The sequence below is a fragment of the Alligator mississippiensis genome, chromosome 1 (genome assembly GCF_030867095.1).
Source record: "Alligator mississippiensis isolate rAllMis1 chromosome 1, rAllMis1, whole genome shotgun sequence".
NCBI classification, from domain to species: domain Eukaryota; kingdom Metazoa; phylum Chordata; order Crocodylia; family Alligatoridae; genus Alligator; species Alligator mississippiensis.
The window spans coordinates 5258763-5276862 of record NC_081824.1 but is presented as its reverse complement, the minus strand read 5'-3'; the positions used below and the strand labels follow the sequence as shown (position 1 = coordinate 5276862).

The 18100-nt window shown below is 47.9% G+C and overlaps 1 protein-coding gene across 1 annotated transcript in view; it reads right to left on the bottom strand.

Moving 5' to 3' along the window:
- Positions 1–5330: 5330 nt before the first annotated feature.
- Positions 5331–18100, bottom strand: part of ZNF395 (zinc finger protein 395) — a 31478-nt gene continuing 18708 nt past the window's right edge. Inside the window, exons 6-10 of the mRNA XM_059728349.1 lie at positions 17593–17693; positions 15344–15602; positions 13972–14064; positions 13471–13574; positions 5331–11755 (exon numbers count right to left, since the gene is read on the bottom strand). Coding sequence (XP_059584332.1) covers positions 11644–11755; positions 13471–13574; positions 13972–14064; positions 15344–15602; positions 17593–17693 — 669 coding nt within the window. The 3' untranslated portion in view covers positions 5331–11643. The remainder of the gene's footprint in view (positions 11756–13470; positions 13575–13971; positions 14065–15343; positions 15603–17592; positions 17694–18100) is intronic.

The following is an 18100-nucleotide window of genomic DNA, read 5'->3' as shown; positions in this document are numbered from 1 at the left end:
CCAGTGGTGTCCCTCAGGGGTCCGTGCTTGGTCCGGTGCTTTTCAACATCTTTATCAATTATTTGGATGGGGGGTGAAAAGCTTATTGGCCATGTTTGCGGACGACACCAAGTTATGGGGCAGTGTGGTCACACCAGAAGATAGGTTGCAATTACAGGTGGACCTGGACAGGCTCGAGAGTTGGGTAGACCAGAACCAGGTGAAGTTGAACACTTCCGAGTGTAAGGTCAAACAACCCTCAACATACCTACAGGTGCAGTAGTGACAGCTTGACTTGCACCACGGCTGAAAGAGACCTAGGGGTAGGCAGTGATCGACAGTTGCACGCACATGAGCCATCAGTGCGAGGCGGTGGTCAGCAGGGCAGACAACACGCTGGCGTGCATCGACCGAGGCATCTCATGTAAAACTAAGGAAGTGATACTCCCGCTGTGCCATGCACAGGTCAGACCGCAGCTGGAGGACTGCATCCAGTTCTGGGCGCTGCACTTCATCAAGGACGTGGAAAAACTTGAGACAGTCCAGAGAAGAGCCACCCATACGATCAGGGACTTGCAAGGCAAGCCACGCGAGGAAAGGCTGAGCGACTTGGGCCTCTTTAGCCTAAAGACGAGATGGCTGAGAGCGGACTGGGTAGCAGCTTACCGTTATATCAGGGGAGTGCATCAGGAGCTCACAACTCTTCACCAGGGCACCCCTGGGGAAGACCGGGACCAATGGATATAAACTCCTGGAAGACCGCTGCAGGCTTAATACCAGGAAAAACTCCTTCACCGTCAGGGTGTCCAGACTGGAATAAACTCCCTCCAGAGGTGGTGCAGTCGCCTACCCTGGAGGTTTTCAAGAGGAGACTGGTCAACTGGACAGTCACCTTGCTGGGGTCACCTGCAACCTGAGTTGCGTCGGCAAAACCAGGCAGTGTAGCCCAGGTCGATGCCTTGTGGGTCCTTCTACTGCTCTCCCCCTTTCCCTTTCCTCTAGTCACCCTCCTCAGTCACTTTACCTTACTTCCTCAACACTTTTGCTCACTGCCCGCCCTTTACACTCCCTCCCATACGGTGCTCACCTGTCTCTATATTATCCTTTTCCCCTCTCAGGCCCTTGGCCCCGTTTCAGCAATCCTTCCTAGATGGCACTTCCAACCTCGTGGCTCCACGAGTCCACCTCTTCCATGGACTTGTGGCTCAGCCCCAAGCTTAAACCCGGTTGATTTATGTCTTTATTTGTTTGATACGCTGCCCTTTCCAGCAAAGGCTCAGAGCAGCTTATAATAAGGGAACAAAATAGAAAAAGAGGAGATGTACACCACTGGGAACCACTGGGAATGTAATGGGAGGTGAACCACTGGGGAACTGGTGACAATGGTGGAACCGACCTGATTCCCCCTAGGATTTTATTAACTTCATAAAATACGCCAGACATGGAGGTGGTTGTGTTTACTGTCATGTCTGATGTGGTACACAACTGCTCTCTACAGGCGTGCAATTCCTGTCCTTTTTGATCTCATACTAATGGCACAACGGCAGCGTATTCCCTTGTGTTCACAAGCCTTGGTCTCATCACCTCCTCCCGAAGGGCAGAGGTCCTGCGCTGACAGCTTCCCTGGAAAGCAACAGCCTTCCTGCGGCTCTGGGATACTGTGATTTCACCAGACTCACCTAGGGCTGTCAACTCTGTTTGAAACTATCCTGGGAGGTTTCTGGAACGCCACCGTGCCCGCGACACACAACGCGAACGTGCCTGCGTGCTCGAGTAGATCAGCTGTGGATTACGGTGCACAGCCTTCAATATGACTATTACATGCACCTGACTGTTACATTGGACAAACCCAGTGGACTACTGTATAAATTGGATTCAACATTTAATATTTATTTTGACGAATGCCTTATTATTTATCTCCCAGGTGACTCTCAGCACTCTCCTGGAGATTTGTATGTTGTTCCTGGGGACTGCAGAGCAATCCTGAAGGCTCAGCAACCCTATACTCACCATGCATTCTTCCCACGTGGATCTGACAAAGCCGCAGGTGGGATTTCAGGTGGTCCTGATGGTTTTTGAAAGTCTTAAGGTTGGCTTTGACTATCTCCCAGACCTGCTTTTTGAATTGTATATTGATGGATATCTGCTGCTATATACCCTATAAAAAGACAAATTCAACTTACAGTTAGTCAGCGACAATTTGAATAGTTTCAGGTGCTATAGCTGTCCCTAAATGCCTCCTGCCAAGATGTGTGTTTTGCAATTCCATTTTCCTATTTTTAAATATTTTCTCTCCCCGGTCGTGGTAGGAAAGACCTGCAAACAACAGCAGAAACCGACTGCTCAGGAAAATGATGAACACGACTCCCCACAGAAAGGCTGTCAAAAGCACTGAGTAAATAAATTGGGAAATAAAGAAAAACACTTTTTTTTATCTTATCTCTTAGTTAGAGTCATCATACACGCTATTTGTAACAATAGCTGGCAAAAAAAGCAGGCTAAATGTGATATTTATACTGACAACATCTTTTTGAATTCCTGCCTTGACAATTTGGAAAACAGGAAGAGACATTCAATCATCCTATTGTAGAGAATAACACTCCCAGAGACATGGCAATGCGGCAATGAGTCAGAAGCGGGAGGTAGGACACTTCCCCTTGGCCACGTCTAACTTATGCTCCTCCATGCAGCGCTGCGGGATTGCTCCTTGCACGAGGAAGGATGGACGCTGCAGCAGCTCGAGCGATAGCTGGGGGCTCAAGAGAGAGCCACGTTCATGGCCCCGTCCTATCAGACCTCCAGTGAGACCCTGAACTTCTTTCTTCTGTGCTTCAGTTTAGTTGCCGTCCCAATGAAGCTGTCACAGAGGATGGTGGCAATGAACACACTGAAGAGCGGGAGGCTTTCGCATCCTAAAACAACAGGGACTATAAGAAACGTAGAAAGTTGCACTGTTTTCGACTGCTTTCTCATTTTAAATGGCTCGAGCAAGCTCAGTTTTGTGACACTGAAGATCACTTACAATTTATTTTAAAAAAACAACAACTCACACCCTTTTTTTAACATGACATACAGGCGATCCCCATTGAGTGCTCTGGTTAAGCGAGCGTTAAGCAAAACCAAAAGTATCTGACGACCCAACACAGCGACCACAAGTGTTTTTAATGACCCAAGGTGGCGACCGTGAGTGTTATAACGAAACTCGCCGAGCGCTACGTGAAATCAGGTATCGATTTCAAATGAGCGTTATAGCGAAACGGCCTGTATAAGAAATATATCTTTTCCCCATAGTGAAGCCAAGGATAGAACAACGAGCATGTGCAAATGTATATTTTGGGGGGTTTTGGTTTGCCCAATTAAAAATAAGCTGTTTTATTTTGTTAGGAAGTATCCATTCTCTCTTTAAAATGTTCGGTGCAACCAATTTATTCTTCCTGGCCCAAATGACCTGGGTGTCGGTGCATCAACACGGTGCAGGAGGTTTTCCAAAGGGATGGATGATCTCCAACTTGGGGTGCCCGGCTGCAGACACATGAACGGGGGCTGATTTCCAGAAGATGCGTTGTAAACATCAAGTGCCAATTTGTTTCCCAAAAGCGGAGGCCTCCCCACCCCCGAATCAGGAGTCAGGGCTGAAATCCTTGATGTTTCCTGTCCAGCCCCCGTACCATCCACAGAGCGGGTGGAAAAAAACCCAGGCAAGAGTCCCTGCCATTCAAAATGCAGGAACGAACACAACCCTTTGAAGAGCTCCAGCATGCAAAGGGTTTATTTCTAAATACACCTTTGACACGAATAAGGGCTCTTGGCCGTTGATTCGAGAACAGCCGAGGCTTGAGTGTAGCGCGCAAGGGTGAAGGCATCCAGTCTATTCTGGGGCTCGCGTGAGTACCAGGCATCCTGCAACTCGACTTCAGGAAGTGTTTGGGGTGGAAGCAAGGCTCTGCATCCATGCAAGATGTGGCACGTGCCGCTGCTCTGGGTGGATGGCCGTGCACCGCACTGGCGTTAGCTTGCCATGAGGGAATCGTGGCTGTGGTGACTGGGCCAGAGGGAGCCGTTAAAACGGTGCTGCAGACATTCACCACTCAACCTATGTGAAGCCCACACCTGGGGTGGCCATCGAGGTACCTCAAAAATAGAGGGCAGTGCCCCTCACCAGGCCTCCCAAGGCTGGAAGGGCATGGTGAGCTACCACAGGCAGCAGTGGCAGGGTCGGTGGCAGAAGTGTCATGGTGGGGAGCTCCCACAAGTGGCCGTGGTGGTGTCGGCAATGGGCCACTGCTGAGCGCTGAAAAACAGAGCGCTGAAAAATAGAGGACATAAAAGTGTCCAGTAGAGGACCGAGCACCAGAAAACCAGACTGTCCTCTATAAAACTGGACGAATGGCCACCCTACCCACAGCCCTCCGTGGCCCCAACTGAAGGGACTGGAAGGGAAGGGGAATGTAGTGCAGAGCAGTACGGTGCTTATTCCATGCCTCGCATCAGAAGGGAGAATACCCAGCACCCAGGGTTTTTTATCATATATAAACTCCCATCTGCACCCCAGGATCTGGGGGGAAGAGATGGCAGTGGATAGGCATGAGAGAGCCATATTTTGGATGGGATCATAAAATTCCCCCCACTTGAGTGCTTGCCCTGCTTCAACACAATCAACTTCTAAGCCTCCCTGCTGCATAACAAGAAATAAAGAGATGTTAAAAGACTCCAGGCAGAATTTAGGCTCACAGGGCACGTCTACACGAGACGCTTACTGCACATTAGCCTAATTACACTGCGCAGTAGTGTAGCTGTTATTAATCATGCTAATAGCGTACTGCTCGGTGTGATTAGGTTAATGCGCAGTAAGCATCACTAAGAAACTGTCTGCCGGTGCTACTCTGCAGTAACTCTAGTTACTGCGTGTTCAGTTAGTACCTCTTCTTAGAGGTACTAAACTAAATGCGCAGTAACTAAGGTGCATTAATAAACGTGTAGACATGCCCATAGTTTCTTAAACTTCTTTTTCTGATTGCATTCAAGTCAGCTGGCACAAAGCTGACCCATGGCCCGGTCAGCAGAAAGGTTTTTGTAAGGAAACTCTCAAGTTGATGTGAATCCGCAATGGCATCAGGGAGCTCCCATTCAAGCCTCTTGGCTTCCCTGAGCTAGAGTGTACCAAGAAAGTCCTTAGTTAAGTATAAACGGCCTCAAATTGCAGTCTCCTGGAAAGAAAAGCATCCACACCAGAACTTCAGGACAACAACCTAAGGAGAGAGTCTAGACAATGAAACAGTGTAATAAATACCAAAGCTGAAACACTCATATGTTTTACCTGTCCTAGAAAATAAAGGGGGAGACGAGGGAGCTGATATCAGGCAACTTTTTTTATTTCTTATAAAATATATTTCATATTGCTGCTGTAAAAATTACGTTTCACATTTTCATTTTCATTTTTTTTTTTACAATAAAAATAATACTTGGAAGACAGCTGAAAAAAGCTCCAACAAGACAGAAATTCACTGATACACGCATACCCCCGTTAAGCTGGATAACATGTCACCATCGTATGAGTGGCTTGGCTATTGGCAATAAATGTCCTGTCCCTTTCACAATCCTCCATGTGCCATAACTTCACCAAGAATCAATCGCGTTACATCCTCTGTCCACGTGACGTTTTCTAATGACTTTAGTCCAATGGGATATGGAGTGACGGAGTGGGAGGGGCATACAATACAACTGCTATGTCTCTTTTAGGGGTATTTCCCATGAACTAGAATAAGGTGTCACAGTGTGTAGGTGGGATAGAGAATAGTCCCTAATTAGTGCCCAGTAGCAAGGTTCCTATGTACATACATAATACACATGTACAAAAAACAACCAGACCAGATAAGTGTGAATGGGAGAGGTCTCTTAGTTGAACTCACAGGTAAGAGTTACCCACTGTTGGAGGAATTGCTTAAGAGTTGAAATGTTTTAAAGACCTGAGTCTGGGCAAGAAGTAATAGGAGAAAAAGTGAAATCCACCAAATTTAGGAAACCAGAGTGATAAAAATTAGGGGAAAACAGAACCAAACATTAGAAAAAATGTATAATGTATTTAAAAATCCAATCACCTGCACCAGTTTTGCCAGCAAAAAACCCTCTGCCCTAACAAAACAACACTGATGTAAGCAAGAACTATTATCTTCTCTTAAATTTGTACTGCAGAAGCCCTCAAAATAAGGTATAGAAATTCCTCATCCCCTTTCAAATCCATTCAAAAAGCACTGATGTAAAAAAAATCCTATGCAAAGGTAATCCTTTTTCTCTTTAACAAATTAAGTGCTATTAATTTTGAGATGAGGCATTGAAAAAAACCGCTTTGTATCCAGCCAGAGGTGCTGCAGGCTGGGGGGAAACAAAGCCAGGGGACTGTATTTAGTGTGTTAGTGGTATGTGCCCCCATCCCACGCACTCCTTTGCACAGACCATCGGCAACAACAGATCGATTCTACGTTCCCCCCGGCTGAGAGTTTGTGCAGCTTATCGAGGGAATACTGTATACCGCATGCTTTTACAGTTGACTGCTTATTCCAAAATCATTTACACTTTTTTTTAAAAATCACCTTTAACAAAAGCAAAATGTTTTTTTTTTGTTTTTTTTTTAAAAACCCAATCTTCTGCCAGTGAAAAACTGATTTTTATAATATATATAAAAGACACACTAAAATGTTTGGGACGAACCCTCTGGATTGTCCAGTGCTATTCACCAGTTATTAAGGACTGAACCTTGAAGAGGCTCACAGGATCAGCACCCATGAGCCTGGATGGCTGCTTGAAATTTCCTGAGTGATCCAGATTAACCTTATGAATTGTAGGTTCCTAAACGAGGAAGAGGGCCCCACAGTCCCTGCTCCTCCAGGCGTACGGGCGGGAGAGAGAGATGGGAATATATCCAATGAAGTGCTGAGCTGGCTTTGAAAATCTCACTAGGCACTCATCTGCATCTGTAGGTGCTTACACACTGTCAGAATAATCCGGCCCCGAGTTATTCTTTGCCTCACCTCTCTGTTTGCAATATAGGAACAGTACTACCCTTCCTGTGGGGCACTGTGAGACTCAATACCTTGTCGCAGACCAACACGGCTACCAAGTACACCTCTGAAACATGGGAGAGGCCGAATTTTAGCTGATTTTGGATTTTAAACTTCGTTGCAGAACAACAAGGAAGTTTTTTTTGCCTCCCTGCCTGCCATCCGACACCTCCAGGGAAGAAATTCTACCTGATCAACACATCCAAGAGCTACTCAACGCAGCTCACAAAGACCCACAGGGACAGACTTCCATCTTCAGCTCCCTCTGTGCAAAAATGAAGTTTAGTTCCTACCTATGGGGACTTTTTACCATCTTGTACCATCTTCACTTTTCCCAGAGCCTAACGAAGGGACTTTGATCCCGAAAGCTTGCAGAAAAGGACAATTTTCTCGCCATTTTCCAGTTGATCCAATAAAAGGTATCATTTTGGAACCAAGAGCTCTATTTTTTTGTATGTCTTAAAAGATTGCAAGGCATTCAGATAGTACAGTAACTTGGGGTTTTACGTATCTTAGATACAGATACCAGAATGAAAAATAAGAACGAGGCACTCCTTTCGCTGCCAAAACTGAGACAGGAGACACAGGGAACTGAGAAATAGTTAACAGAATTTGGATTTCAGGCAATGAGCCTGGTCAGCTTTTATCTTTCTATAATGTTAATGAAGGAAATACAATGAATTTGCAGGCCTGGCCTGTGTCTATAGAGCAGAGATCAGTGGTTCTCAGGGCTGCTGCAACGAAGACAGTTCTACTCGTGACCTGTTTTTGGGAGGCGTGCAGGAGGGTCTGGACTGGAGAAAGCACAAGGCAGCTCCTCCCTGCTTTAGGCCGATCAGAGCCCTAACGCAGCAGGGGTGTACATCCCTGCCACAGCTCCTTGTGGTCTGGCTGTGCAGCAGGCACGGGGCAATTTTATCTGGAGGCAGCCGAACCCCGTTGTGAAGCACGGAAGTAAGCTGAGGCAGGATCAACAACCAGGGATGCCACCATATCACAAAATGGTGAAGGGGTGCCTGTCCTGAACAGGTTGAGAACCACTGGAATAGGCCATGAGGAATCTGACAATGGGCTTTCTTTTATAATTTAACCTATGCGGTGGAAAGGACGTAGCGACTATCTTGAAATAAAAACTGCAGTGTAAACTACAGCTGTCTCTAATCGGGGACAAGCTAATAGCTCAAAATTAGAATTACACGAGTGACCCTCCTGGTATTTCTCTCCTGAAGAGGCCTACTGTAGTCATGAAGACAAAAGAGGGGAAGGGGCATTGAGTTAAGAAAAGACTACAAGATTGGGTCCCGGGTGCCTGGAATAAAGAACATATAAATAACCCGGATGCTGCCGCTGGCGGGTGAAATTGAAGTAATTTCAATTTCTTCAATTCCTATCACCTTCTCCCCCTTCCAGCTACCTTCTCACACCCACTGTCTCCCATTCCCTCTGAACCTTACTGCCACGCGTTTGCGTTTTCACAGATTTTGCATTTTGGCTTCTATTCTACCCGGAAGAGCACACTAACACCGCCAGAACAATTTCTCCAACTATTTACTAGGTCTAATAAAAGACATCACATCTCCCCAAAGAACTGTGTCCACCTGAAAACAAAGCATTTCAGAGATTTGTAGACTTTTTAAAAGTTGCTTTGGATTCATGCAATGGTTGATTAATACCAACCATTAAATTATATGAAGAAGCAAGAAAATAAATTGAATATATTTTAGAACTGCTTGGTTTTTCAATCCTTCCCCTGACAAGGTTCAGACATACCATCCCTACTGGGAAGAACAATCCTGCCTCATTAAAATGGCAGCTGCAATAAACAGCATCCATTGTGGCTTTCTCCGAATGGGGCAGCTGAGACAGGGCACATCTGGAACCAATTCTGCAACCTTGCTCCTAATCTAGTAAAAGGTGAAGTCCTGCAGAGGTGTTAAATGGTTCATATGGGTTTTCTTTTACAATGACCTGCACAGATCAGTCCAACACCTTGCCTGCTTCCAAAACGCACTGCTCCAAGTCGGCGTTTTTCACTCTCCTAGCCCTGCACGGTGGTCTGCAAAATAAGAACAAAGCGGTGGAGGGGACCGAGGTGATGGAGGACGACCTCCCTGAGACAGAGGCTGAGCCAGAGCTCTCTGAAGTCAACAGAGAGACAGCCAGGGTCTTCAGTGGACTTTGAATCAGGCTGTACGCTCCCAGCTAGACAACTTGATTGTTCTGGACCAGACCTGGCTGCGAGACCTACCAGACTGGGAAAAAAACAGGGAGATGAGCTCACTTTGTTCCTGTTTCTCACAAGCCAATTTGGCAATCGCCAGTTTAACGCTGAAGAGAAGACCGGGTTTAACCAATATACTGTATATATGTACAAAATTACAAAAAAAGGTCAACAAGCACCAATAATATATATAAAAACCCCTCTGAGTGCCCCGCCCGCCCCTTTAACAAAAGGGCTCACGTGAACTCGTGAGAAAATAATACCCTCCCGGTCAGATGATTTGCTTTTACAAGGAAAGTTTAGTCAATCAAATGGTCCTTAAAAATATGCCAGGTTCATTCCTGCCATAGCTGCCTGCCCTTGGGTTGAGGTCTGTAGTTTATGGCCTCTGATTATCAAAAATGCAGCAAAAAGTCCGCCCAGCCCTTCCCACCCCACCCTGATCGTAAAAAACCCCAACTCTCGCTGCCGTCCAATTATGCACAAAGCGGACCGCCTGGCTCATGCGTAGCTGCCGCTGCGCATTTATAAACAAGACGTCACAGCACCAGGAGTCTCTGCACCAGAGTGTGGGGACCTGAATGGCTTTAGTAACAGAGGCATTTCTTCCCCCGTTAAAAGAAATCACGCTTCCTTAGTGACTGTGCCACAGCATGCCTGTGCCCCCCACTGCGCTCAACCAGGACAACACAATGAAATCCTCTGAGCAGCGTCGCAGCCTACACCCGCTTCCACCAGCATGTCCTTGGCAGGATTTGGTGATGGAAACACCCCCGGGACACAGAATGGTGAGGTATGAAACAAAACTCCTTGTTTTTTGGGCTCCAGGCCGCACGGCGAGGGAGATGGGAGACACTGCATCTAGCATCCTGTTTGCTTGGCAGTGATACTGCGCTTCCTATGAACGGCTGATCGGTCACGAGTAAACAACAAAAGACCAAAAACACGAAACCAGACCCGACTTCTGGTTGTGAGATAAGCAGTGCCCTTCTCCAGAGCACAGACATCTTTACAAGCCTTGGTTTTTCTCCTCCACTCCCTCCCCCTACTTCTGCATAGACTCCTGGCACTTGACTCTCCTCATTTAAACCCGCAGATCAGGAGTCACTCCACTTAAATTAGATGACTGCAAGTTAGAATCCAGCAATCAGGGTCTAATTTACTTCCCAGGGCAAGTAAATTATTCATGGCAAAAACCAGAAATATTTGAATCTTGTGAAGATAATATGAATGGGATAAACAGATGAAAGCCAGGAAGCAGAGTTCAGACATGCTTCAATTTCCCTCCACAATTTGGGATTTTACGACATCTCCCCGTTTTGCCACTGATTCAGCAAACAATATAAGCATGCACTTGGCTTCCAGCATGCAAACCATCCCATTTCATGAAGCATCTGCTTAAGACCCCAGGGATTTTGGTAGGATTTAAACATGTACATAAGCACTTCGCTGAATCGGTGCCTAAATCCATACAAAATCCATATGTCTCCAGGCTAAGGCAGCACCTTTCTGAGTCCTTTCTGCTGACCTTTCAGGAAGAAGTATTTGACTTTAAATAATCATTTGCCTGAGTTTAAAGGGACACTGCTAGACCTAAAATTTGTGTTCTTCGAAGAAGTAAACAAAACAGTTCCTGGTAAAACAACCAAATCGAAGAGAAGAAATATTTAAGTTTTGCTTTTCAATGCTTTTTTTCAGTTAAAGGATGGTGGCGATTCTCCACCTGCAACTGCATCAAAACACATATAAATCAGGAAGCAAAGCAGACCTGAGATACAGCAATCTAGTTTTACCTACTGACGGAGGTGAAAAAAACTGCAACATTAATGGCCAACAGCAAAGGTAAGAACTTCAAATGTACTAATTAAAGGTGTTACTGGTAACACATGGTCATTTTCTTTTTTAAGCTATGATTGTCGTTTTGACAGTGTCCCTTTAAAGAGTATGAGACTTTGAGCTTTTCAGCTACTAAAGAAAGGTGAAGAGATGCTCTTCACCTCCTTGCCCCGACCTTTGACCTGAAAGTTCAGGAGACTTTACTGATGACCTAGAAGATCAATAAGAAGTTCTTTGGTCCCTGGACAGCCAAAAATCTCTCATGACCACCAAACAGCCTGCTTCCTTTCTTTCCCCTCCACTATTTCTGCTATAAAAAGGGAGGATTTTTCTTAACTTTTGTAAAACAAAAAATCCCAAGGAAAATGTAAAAAATAATAAACCCAGCAGATGTACAATATACAGAACTTGGAATTTACACGCAGCTCTAGAGGTCTCCGCAGAAGCTGCAGGAGATCCCTCCAAGGTCCCTGGTTGCAGCAATGACGGACTTTGGGTGTTCTCAGCAGAGAGAGGGCGAGATTCCAAACCCCTGAAGTGTTTGTGCGCTCAGTCCAGAAATCGCTGACAGGCCTTTTTCCATCGGCAAGCTGTGCACCACTGGTCCCGGTGCTCAATGCCATAAACTTTACGGCACTTCTTGGCTTCGCCACGAACTTTTCTGCAAGAGAAATGAAAGAAGGCCAATAGTATTACAGAGATCAGGGAGAAAAGGGGATTTGCTGGGCAGAGCAAGGCTGGGATTCAGCTGAACAAAGCACTGGAGAACACACTACAGAAACATGGGCGAGACTCCCAATACCAGCTCTTCCCTTACCCTGCAGCCTCCACAATCCCAAGTCGCAAGGCTGTTAGGCTCCCGAGAAAGCTCAAGCACACTGGAAATTAAAACCGACAGGGTTTGTGTATTTCTGGCTCACTCTCAACTAAGAATCAGCAATGCCAGTCACTTATGTTTCACTGTTATAGTCCTTGATATAGAGGAAAGATGGTCTTAAAATCTAGGCACTGGACTGAGACTCTTGAGATCGAGGATCAGTTCCCAGCTCTGCCACTCTCCATGTCTCTAGCTGGGTGAACACAGTCTGATTCAAAGACCCTGGACTTCAGCTCAGCCTCTCCGAGGGAGAACACCCTGCTCTCTCTGCAGAACTATCTATACATGGGGATTGGATGACTTCCTTTCTCCAGCTCTTTATTTCTCTTGTTTATTCAGACTATAAGCTCTTTGGGAGTAGGGGGCATCTCTTATTATGTGCGTAAGGCACTATCTCAACAGGGGCCCTTCGCCTCAGCTGGAGCTGCTAAGGGTTCTTGTAACGCAACAAAATAATACAACCTTTCAATCTGAAATCACAAAGCACCCGGCAAATTGTACATAGCGTTGAGTCACCTGCCACTGAAATGTGACTGCCTCTGATGTAGAATAGTTACCCCCTTCTTTACCTGTACTGCACTGCATCAGAATTACTAGGAAGGCAAGTGACAGACAGTTTCTCTGGTTATTAAATATGTGGACACAGATATTTCAGGCAGGGCAGTGAGCAAAGAGGATGAGGAATAGGAACAAGTTGGAGTCTGGTGTTAATTGGCCAGATATGGCATGGGTGGGTGGTCTAACGATTCCACCTGAAGGCTGGAGTCTCCAGAGATTTGAAGTCCAAGGTAGGATTAGTGGGTGGTGGTTATTTTTACAGTCAGCTGAGACTGCAGCAGGGAAGTCATTTGTCTTTTCTAAAAGGCAGAAAGGGGCACAAGGAGAACAAGAGGCCCCTTATGCATGGAAACGCTGAGCAACAGGAGCCGCTGGGTGGTTGTGGGAGGCCCTGCAGGAGAACCTCACATGGCTTCTCAAACATCGACAGGCCAATCTTGGCTTCCACAGAGGAACGGCTCCATGACAGGCAGGCCAAAGGCACCTGGCTTCCTAAATGTGTTACTGCCTTCTGTTACGGGATCAAGAGTAATTCTCTCACAGAGCAGCACTCATGGTGGAGATCATGAGCATGGACCTTATGCCCCATATAATGAGGCAAGTGTTCTCCTCCACATCTGTCTCTTTGATGGATAGTAGGTATATCAGGTTGCTCTGTTATTTTTTCATGTAAGAATAAGATGGCTTGACTGATGAGGCCTATTTGGAGAGGACACTGAGAGGAGGCTGAGCTGTGATAAACCCCTGAGCTGTGACAAGCCTGCCTCTTTAGCCTGGTGCTTAGGGCACTGCCCTAGGGAAGTCCTGGGTTCTCATCCCTACTTCCTACAACCGCATTTGTATTTCACATTAGACACCCAGCTGAATGTGTGCAGTTGCTCATCCCTCACTACTTATTTCTAGGGTAAGAGTGCACAGTCCCAACCCTTGCAGACTCTTACCTAGTGCCACTGGGTGCCCGGGGAGGAGAAGCAACGATCAGGTGGGACTTCAACATTGGCGTCGGCTGCTGGTGTTCACTGAAGCTCAGTGACCGGCTTCGAACCTACATGGGAAAGTTAATTCCAGAGTCACGTCACACACAAACCAGCAGTGCAGTCTTCCCTCTCTGCTGCTGGGGTGGAGAGGCCCTACCAGTCAGGTGGACTCAGTCTAGACTCTCTAGCTAGAAGTCTCTGGAGACCAGTTTTGCAGCAGGATGAACATCCCTCCTTGACAAGCTCAGATAACACCTGCAGCAGTGCAATGTCCCTGGAGCGGGTGATGAGGCAGAGATCTGACCTGCCACCCCTGACACTCAGGCAGCATCATTAGCCTCTGAAAGCCAGGCAGTGACAAAGGCTAACTTGTGCCCCCTTTAACACTTTCTCCTCCACCCCCACAGCCCTGAGCCCCTCCTGAGGGGCTGTGAAGAAAGCAGGTGTCCAGACAGCAGGACTCACCGGGGAAAGGGAAGGGATGGTGGAGGTGGCCGCAGCCCAGCTGATGCTGGTGAATATGTGTGGCGACACCGGAATCTGAATTGATGGCAAGGCCTAGAGAAGGCAGAGGGGACAGGGATTAGTGATTTCAGATTAACCCTTCAGAGAAGCAACATTTATGATTACAAGGACTGCTCCAGCACAATTGGAGTGCCCCCAGGCAGAAACTAACCCTCCTCAGGCTTGCTATCACCTCCACAGCTAGTGTCCCAACCTCAGGGAGACTGCATCATCTTTCCTTTCAGAGAAAGCTGCCAAACTATCCAGGAAAAGAGATGCACAGCAGCCTTCCTTGGTGTGTACTATTAAAACATCTAGGGATCACAACAGAGACTGGGGCTTCATTGCTGGGTAGGAATACAATAATTAGTGATGTAGAGATATCCCAAGCCCTGCCATGGAGAGAGGCTACAGTGGTACTTTCTTCCAGGGTAGCTAATTCCCTTTCCCATCTAGGGATAAGATGTACTGATACAAATGCACCCACGCGGGCAAACTGGCATCCACAAAGGGTATATATGTGGGGAGGATGTACCACTTTAACTAAACATGTGTTGTTAATGCAGTACAACTGCTGCAGGCAGATAAAGTTGAAACAGGCATGCTATTTATGCAGACAGGGGCATGCTGCATTCTGGCAAAAGAGCTAATTAATTCCAGGGCGGCTGGAAACTAGAAAATGGCAGTTCCCGCAGCAAGGGAAGGACGACGTTTTACAGAGGACAGCCAGAGAGATCTGCTGGTATTCTGAACAAAGGAGTCAGGGGCAGCATTTCACGGGCACAAGGACAATGCTGCATGTATTTACAAGGTATTATGAAGTTCCCCCTTGCCCTGCTTTGTACTGGGGAAAGCTGGATCAAAACTAAGGGCAGGACATGTGGAACCAACAAAAGCAAACCCTTCATGTGTCCCCCAGCCAAGCCGGGGAACTCCCTGCAGCAGAAGGTTGAGCCAGAGTCTGCAGCTATGTTCGAAACCTGCACTGGATCCTTTTAAGACTCCTAACACTGGTAGCAATTCCAGCCACAGCGTCACATGGAGTCAATACATCTGTGGACCCTCTGCTGGGGTCAGGAGGAAGATTCCCTGGCCCCTGCCAAGCACAACTGGTGAGGTGGATTATTCTCCCAGAAGCATCGGGCACTGCTCACGATGTTGAACTCAATGGACAAATGATCTAATATGGTCCAGAAGAGTCTGCAAGCCTCCAACTGTTTCTTAGTAGGGTTTTAAGGTTTGTCAAGACATGTGAAGGCAAAGGTACCCCACGAAGGAAGATGCCACATGTCACCACTCCATTCTGTTTCTTTGACTGGCCAACCCAACATACCTGATAGGCGTGATCTGCTTGGATATGCCAGAAGGAGCTGGGGGCAGACTGGCTGAGGGCACTGCTTGGCAGGTGAGACTCCAAGGTGGACTGTTCCAACACCAGGGTCTCCGGCTTGGCCAGAGCCTGCTGGATGATGATGGGTGAGGACGCAGAGCTGGGGCTGGGAGCAGACTCTGGAGCAGCCTCTTCTTTCACCTGCACTTCAGTGTAGTAAAAGTCTTCCTCCCTCCTTCTCTGGTCAGAGTCTGCACCATCCCTGCAGTTAGTTAAGAGGACGAGAATCATTAATCCTGGCAAACACCACCCCCTCTCCATCATGTCTGGAAGGTGCCAGTACTCAGATCTATGGCCCCAGGGGCTAAAGCTCTCCCCACGTCTCATGCTCATTCCCTGTGCAGACAGTACCTGGGGCTGTGCTCTCAAAGGCCTTTTCTGCCCAGCTGTAACTACAGATTCCAGGAAAGTGTCGAAAAGGAACCGGTGTCCAGATCAACCAAGCATGTTCTTATGCCTCAGGCAGCAGGCAAGTTATTGCTGAGGCAGAAAGCTGCCCTGCTGACCCAGCCTCTCAGTCCTAGGCTGCAATTTCTGCAAGGCTGGATGGGATGCTGGCTTCTTCTGCATGTCCTGCTCCGGTCTGAGGGAGCCTCTCCCTATATCATCCTATGGCTTTACCTAACTCCAAAGTGCCGCTCACTCTGTGGCTTGTGTCAGTATCTGTGGTTGTGGGGCCAACCTTTTTGGCAGGTGCACCCCTGCACCCACCCCCAATGCCACTCCAATCCCTCTCCCCTGCCCCATCTGCTCTGCTTTCTGCTCCCTGCCCTATCTGGGCTGTGCTCCCTGCTCCCTTCCCGATCTGTCATGGGCCACACAGAGGCTGCCCCCCACATCTATGTCATGATAGCCAGTGGTGGCAGCTAGAAGATCTCTGCCTGGAGCAGAAAATTGATTATTCTTTATTTTGGGCTCTTGACTGACAGGAAATGGAGCTACGGTTCTTCAGCATCCTACCTGTCCCGTCCTGCACCGATGCAACAGCCAAACAACCAACCGTACATCTCCGCTAGGGGGCCCCAACACCCCACAAAAAGGCCACGGTCAAACAGAGCAACTACAGCTCTTTGACTTCAGTGGAGTTTCACCCTGTGGCAGTGGCAGCTTGGAGGTAAATGCTGCTGCCAGCAGGTAGAACCACGCTGCACACCTCCCTTTCAGGAGACCCACTGGGACCAAACTGGAGAGAGCTGCAGCAGAAACGGTTTGCCTGCTGCCATAACGCAATGCAAGCAGCGCGCCTTTCTGTTGCAGCTGCTTCTCAGTTCAGCTCTGACATACTTCCTGAAAGCAGGAGTGCACAGGGCAATTCCACCCCATGCCAGGGCTGATGATGCCAGCATCGCAGCACCTTTGGCAGGTTCTCGCAGCGTCTTGGTTGAGAACCGCTGTTTCACTTGCTGCTGAAAGCACAGAGCTGAGGGCTCATCTGCACAGGGACGCTATTGTGCAATCAACTCAGGGATGAATTCCAAGTGTGACAGCCATTTTGCACTGGTGTAGCCACTCGTATTCTGCATGAAGAGTGCGGTTTAGCTTTACCCGCTTCCAAAGTGCTTTCCCTGCGCACAGAAAGACACCCTTACTCCCAAGAGGTCCATTTTAACTGCCCTGTGAGCAGGTAGTCCCTCCAATCTCTGCTCCTCAAGGGGAGGAGGGGAGCTCCTCTTTATTATTAATTATTATATTACATTATATCATTTATTTGCGTGTCAACCTGTCCGAAGGTCCCAAAGAGAACTGTACCAAGCATAGGGTGGATGTAGCAGAGAAATGAAGGTGTCTTGCTATGTATCCAAGCCTGGCTCTGGGTCACACCAAAGGTCCCCCTAGCTGTCCTTGTGGTCAGTAGGCACCTAGTCATTCAGGCTGGGAACTCAGAGCTGGCTGGACAGGATATAAGCCACATGATTGTCTGTGCTGCTGGCTAGGAAACTGTCAGGTCACTGGCAGGCAGACCTCTGCTCCCCTCCCCACTTTTTTTTGTGACTGTGCCAGGAGCTTCAGACACATGAAGCAATGGTCAGCATGTGTGGGAGGCTATCCCTTCCCTTGCAGAGAGACAGTCTCGATGATCTACCAGGACTTTTCCACCACTGACTGCCCCCTCCCTCTCCTCTGAAGTCCTCCTCCTGTCTGGCACCAGCCTAAATTGGGTTCTGCAAGTTCCTTGGCATTGCAGGCCTTACCCAAGGTGCTGGGTCTTGACATGACGCTTGATCCCCACGATGGAGCGCAGCACTTTACCACAGTTCGGCCACAGGCACTTGTACATCACCTTCACAGAGTTCTAGGAGAAAGACAGGCCCATGTCACAGGGAAGTCACTCCCCAGCCCAGCTCAGAGAACAGCCCCTGTAATGAAGACCTCGCCCAAGGGAAATGTGCCACATGAGGATGCGGCTTGGACCCATCTGTCCAACACACATTCCCCGCTCTCCCTGTCCCTGCCGAACTCCAGAGCCACCAAGCTCCATCCAGGCATGAGAAGGGAACAGAGGAAGACAGGGATGGTCTCTGGCTCTACTTCTTTGCCTCAGTCCTGCCCCCTCCTCCCTCTCGCTTCCATCTATCCAGCAGCTGGCATCCAATCCATCTGCTGCCCATAGTCCTTCCCCTCAGCCTCTCCAATAATCAATGCTCCCTGGTCCACCTGGCACATGTGCACAAACAGAGAAAACTTGAGCCAAGAAGCAGC